This window comes from Gorilla gorilla, chromosome 15 (assembly GCF_029281585.2).
Source record: "Gorilla gorilla gorilla isolate KB3781 chromosome 15, NHGRI_mGorGor1-v2.1_pri, whole genome shotgun sequence".
Taxonomy (NCBI): Eukaryota; Metazoa; Chordata; class Mammalia; order Primates; family Hominidae; genus Gorilla; species Gorilla gorilla.
Genome location: NC_073239.2, coordinates 27064073 through 27070072, shown reverse-complemented (window position 1 = coordinate 27070072; position 6000 = coordinate 27064073). Strand labels below are relative to the sequence as shown.

The 6000-nt window shown below is 35.5% G+C and overlaps 1 protein-coding gene across 4 annotated transcripts in view; it reads right to left on the bottom strand.

The window, feature by feature from the left end:
* Positions 1–2121: 2121 nt before the first annotated feature.
* PRKD1 (protein kinase D1) overlaps positions 2122–6000 on the bottom strand; it is a 355373-nt gene continuing 351494 nt past the window's right edge. For all 4 annotated transcript variants that reach the window (XM_055361356.2, XM_031002017.3, XM_031002018.3 and 1 more), the window contains 2 exons: positions 3918–4003; positions 2122–3101 (listed from right to left, as the gene is read on the bottom strand). In XM_055361356.2, the coding sequence (XP_055217331.1) occupies positions 2883–3101; positions 3918–4003 (305 nt within the window). In that variant the 3' untranslated portion in view covers positions 2122–2882. The remainder of the gene's footprint in view (positions 3102–3917; positions 4004–6000) is intronic.

The window sequence follows — 6000 nt, the reverse complement described above, 5'->3', positions numbered from 1 at the left end:
CTGTTACCTACTTAATCCTTGAAATTATTTCTTCTCTTGATTTCTGTAATATTACTCCATTTGATTCTAGCTCTGAAAATTCCTTTTCAATTTTCCTCATATTCTGACGGATCCTTCCAAATCAATACTTCTCAGGTTTGTGCCCTAAGACCACTTTCCTTTCATTATATTTATTTTCCCCCAGGGATGAGTCATTCCCATTAACATATTGTGGGATGTTGACTTTCAAATCTCTATCTTCAATTCCAGATTTCTTTCCTAAACCCCAGATTCATAGCTAACTACTTTTAGAACATTTCAAACTTGGGTGTCCTACAGGAACTTCATATACAAATGTTAAAATGTGAACTCACTCTACATCTCTAACTTCTTCTGATTAATCGTTCCTTTCAGCTTAAACAATGTTGGTTTCCTGGGATTTACACAGAATAAATCCCGAATACCCAGAATAACACACAAGGGCCTCCAGACCAAGATCATCACCCATTTCTACTGGATGGACTTCTTCAGTTCTTCCTTACCTTTATTCTTCTGTTATAAAGAAGTACTTTTGTCTTTCTAACAGTCCTCTTTGGACCTTCATGTCTTCGTTCATGCTGTTTTCTCCTACTTTCAGCCAGGTATATTCCTATGATTTTTTTCTAGCTCTGCTCAAACATCATTCTGTTGCTTTCTTTCTCCATTATTAACTGTTCTCCATGATGCTTTATACCTTTACATCTTATTTTCTAAAAGCACCAAATTTGTTTATTCACTTCTATATAATAAATTTATTTTGTGCAGGGACCATGTCTTATTCACATTACAAAATCTTAGAATCTAGCAAAGAGCTGTGTAGAACAGATGTGAAATAATTTTTTGCTGCGTGGATAATCAACTTCTGTGTGGTTTTATAATGTACAGTAATATTTGGTTACTCTTGCCAATCATCAAGGACTCTAGGATATTTTATACTATATGGATAATATTATCATAGTTTCTTTTCCTATAATCTTTTTAGAATCCCATATCAAGCAAGAAAAGTTATTGATTACATTTTATACTGTAGCTGATAAAACATAGGCATATAAACTATATAAATTATACTTCAAACAATAAGCCTCTAATTTATATTATGCACATATTAAGAGGGAAAAACTTTATATGCTTCCACTCCTTTTCCATTTTCCTGAAATTGCTTAGAAAAGGTATCATAGAAAAGGTGTCAGTTATATTCCTAGGTTGGCGAGAGAGTTATTGTCTTACTGATTTACATTCTATTCTTTCAAGTTGGTGGTACGTGAATGCTTGTGTATGCAAATTCACTTGTGCATGCATGAGCACACGCACACACACACACCCTACCCCTAGAGAAAAGCAGATGAAGGAACTTTAAAATTTTTATGCTTGTTAAAAAGTTCAGTAGTAATACAAAACAGAGACTAATCATTGGAAAGATTATCTATTGTCCCCTCATTCCTCCAAGTGGAAAGAGTACAGTCTTAACATACTTATCTAATATATTCAAGTGTTCCACAACTCTTGTAACATTCTTCCAAACATTAATTACAATTTTTTTTCTGTTACATAGTATGCTATTCCCATCCTGCTACTAAGGAAAACAGCCCACATTATTCATATTATATACCTCAAATCTGTTAGGTCCAATTTGTCTTCTCCAGGCTGTAGAACTTCACTTGAGACGCCTTTCTGTTTAGGGATTACTTTCTAGTATTTTTTGGTTCACCTCAGAACCATCTTTAGATCATATGAAAAGAAACCAGATCTGGTATTCTAATAAATCTCTAGCTTATATTGACTAAATCAGGAAGCTACATTAAGATGCTATTTGCAATATTCCAACTACTCAGAGTCATCCTAACTATGCCTCCAAGCACTCTGTTTGGCTTTGTTCACTTTTCACTTTGAAAGCCTTCCTTTCTATTAGAAATTAAACCACATGCAAGACAGGAAGGCCTCACTCCACTTTGAAACATACTTTTACTGCTTCAGAGTAGATAAAACTACATTCTACACTACGAGCTTTTTTCCTGCTTTTTGAGCAGACACTTCTGCTCCTAGTTGGCCTGAAAACCCTAGTGTGAACGATGAATGAAAATAATTCAATGAGGTGGACACATATTTTGACAAGAATATTTTTTATTATTGAAAAATACACAAAGGTGAAAGGTTGCTGAGCAGCTGATTTTCCATAGTACAACAGAGTATTATAAGAAAGAGGGAAATGTATCTGTTATATATGGCAGTTTACATTTCTAAGGCATTTAGGCTTAAGAGCACTAGGTCTTGCACAGCTAGGTGCATTGTCTTGAGTTTAAATATACTGAGGCACACCAGGCAGGCAAAGGATTCAAAACTATATATTAAAACTTGTTCATGCATTTGTGTCTTAGGATTTTATTCCCTACCCTCCTCATTCATTTTTTTTTCCCACATGGGTTTTGGAGTTGTTCATAGAACACTGGAAATAATCGACTCTTCAAGAGTTTGTTTACAAAGACAACACCAATGGGACACACCAAACAGAACTACTTCACAGATACGTTCTGTCTCTTACCAAAATGAAGCTCCAGTAAGAAAAACACTGATTTGCAAAGGCACAGTGGAGACAGGTTTAATGCATTAAATATAACATGAATCATTCACAATAACAAGTTTCGTGTTTCAGGGAACTTTTGTTAATACAACACAGTTGGTCACACAAAATACAAATGCTTCTGTTGATTTGTCTTGGCAACTCAGATACATCAACAGTGCTAACAGTTTAACAGCTTTGTTCTCATCTGACAGAAAATAATGGCAGTTCTGCAAGGCAAATGTTAAACCTGACCGTATGTATTTATTAGTTCCACAGTGTTTTGACAGATTATAGGAGATGGAACTCAGAGGATGCTGACACGCTCACCGAGGGCTTTCATTTCTGTTTCTTCAGTCTCAGGAGTGTCACTGTGGCTAGCACTTGGATTGATCAGGTGTGCGGGGTACTGCAGCCCCTGCTCGCCTGCATACTGCTCCCACCTCAGGTCATCACTTTCATGGGTGATGTAGCGCTCCCCGATTTTGCATTCCAGCTCTCGCAAATCTAACCAGGTCTGATAGTCCTGAAGAAGAAATTCCAAAATATTACCATAGAGATCATTACAACTCAACATACTGTTTCATATGATGTCAGTTTCTGCAATCTATGAGTTACCCTTTTCCTTCCACTCTAACAGCGCTGAATCTTTCATCACGCATCCTCAAGTGACAGCGTCGGCACCAAAGCCATCCTATTTGTCTAACCTTTGCAAATACATACTGTTTATATGATAGCATGGATCAAAGAGTGGGCAATTAATGTTTGCGGTCAAACAATCAGGAATGCTGGTATTCCTTTGAAATTTAATGCCTACAAATAATCTTTCAGTATTTCAGAGTATTAGTTTCCTAAAGTTTAAATTCGATGTGAAAATAATAAAGCACATCCATATACTTTGTATTTGCCATGCATTTGTTCCATACATAATAACCTAGCATTTCAAAATATAGCTTCTAAATGAGTACAGTGCATGACCAGATGGGTATCTATTTGTACATTTATCAGGATTACACATACAGATGCTTTTGAAATCTGGTCCTCTGAGGTCTGTTATGATCCTTGGTTTATTTATTTATTTTTGGTTTTGCCTTTTGGTTTTGGGCTGTGTGTGTGTGTATATGCGTGCGTGTATCTCTTCTATCAAATTATCCTGGTAGAGAAAAATGTTTAGAAACACTAAATTGTTATTAAATCCTATGAAGTTGCAAGCATTTGAGCAAATAAATTGATATTAGAATAATCACACTTTAAAAATTATTGCAAAAGATTTCTAAATATCAAAATCCTATAAATATTTAGAAGCTCATTCAACTAAGAAAACTCAGTGATTATTGTTTACCTGTAGCCAAGGGTGGCTCAAGGTCTTATCCACACTGTAGCGCTTTCTCATTTTTACTTGCAGCAAATTGTTGATAAGATCAATGGCTGAAAAAAATTATCAGTAAAAATAGATGACAAATCTGTAACATATGCATAATTCATTTATAGTTTATTTCACATCTGCTATTTCACACAGTTAAATGCAGCATAGTGACAAGGCACTAGAACCAAAAAAAAAAAATCCTCTTAAGAATACTGAAACTTTGGCCTTCATTTTATTTTGGATACTTAAAAAAAAAAAAAAAAAAGAAGTTGGAAGTAATTATGGAAGAAGTATTAGAGTCTATTGTATGATACGAATTTCAATTGGTCTACTCTTTAATACTTTCTTTAGTTTAGAAATTTTGTTTATATGTACATCATTTAAATATGTCTTACAATATGGGCAGGATAAAACTAATATTCAAGATAAAGCATTTACTAATTTTGTTATAAAACATGCTGAATGTTTGAATACACACAATGGTTCACACAGTATTGAATTAAATGACAGACATCTGAACATCATATTTGTATGGAAAAAATACATCATAACATGGGTCATATCTCACGATAAACTTGGAGCCTGAAAACCAACAGCCCAAGAAGAAAACACTTTAATTGCTTTCACTTTGCTTTTGCTTTCAAAAATAACCAATGTATTGGAATTATATCAGCCTTCACAGACTTTCTAGAGGAAGATAGGAAAGAAGTCTATTTAACAAGAAATGTTCTCTGAGGGGTTAGAACCACAATCCCTCTGGCCTAGTACTCTGCTTGTGACTGGGGAGTCTGTTAGTGTAATTTATGAAGAAAAAGTAATACTCATCGTTATCTAGTGTGAAAATCATCCTTGTTACCCACAGTATCATGTGATGGAGTTCTCACTCTCCTTTTCTGGACATTATATTTTCATTATATGTCATTAATAGTTCATTATTTATTAAAGTCATTCCCTCGCACTTCTCATTCTTGTAATAACTTCCATGTTTCTTTTTTTGAATTTTAGCATTTTCTTCCCAAAAAGAGCTTAGTGAAATCTGCCAACCTAATGGAAGCATTTATATTTCAAAGACTTAATTTTTGCCCTTAACCTACCCTAGGCATTATGTCTGAAAGATGGCTCTTCCTACCAAAAATCTTAATCAAACAGGCAGCTGATAAACGAAAATGAAAATTAACTCCTCATCTTTCCCTATCACCAAGTCTTGAATAGGCAGCTTTGAATCCACTTTTTGGTGTGCATCAACCTGTATGGACCTGAAGATACAGACTGTCACATGAGACCAGAGGAACAAAGACTGCTTCCTTCAATCAGAATCCTTCCCAGTGTCAGGCAAAGAAAAGTGACTTCTACAGTCTTTTGGTAATTGAGAATCATATCTCTATGGTGCTAATGTTCCAAGTATTTGCCTGCCCTGAAGGGCTGTAGAGTCAAATATCAAACAATTATTTGGAGAAATGAAATGCAACAACACACATTTAAATGTTGCCTATGCCTATACACTCTTGCCTTACCTAGGATACCTGAAGAAATACAGTACTCAGTACATTTTCATATTCCAAGCATGTGTTCTCAGAGAGCTTTTAAAAGTATAGTTCTCTCTGTGAACTGCGTATAGGGCATGTGCTTTAAAATATCCATTCACATGATTTACTCACTGGTGAGTAAAGTGCACCTTCCATTCTTGCTGCTGTGAAGTCACACGGCAAAAATGGAGGACAAGGAGTGAAGGGAGAGCTTATGTGCTATTGCAAGCTTGCTGCAGCATTACACTGCCCTAGACACTGCAGGGAATAAATTCATGTCATTAATTCACTCATTCTGTTTGGAATTCTGTAATTAGAAAGGCAGGAGTACAGTAACTCAACAAAAGGTCTGGTTTGTGCCCAAATGGGCCCCAACAGTGAACCACACTGCATAATGGGGAGGGAAGTACTATCAGAGGGGAAACTAGAAGTGTCTGAAGGGAATGGAATAAGTAAAAATGAAAAAATTGTTCTGCTGAATGAAGCATACAATCATTAGTCTGATTACGCCACAGTACCCAACCCAAGTGACC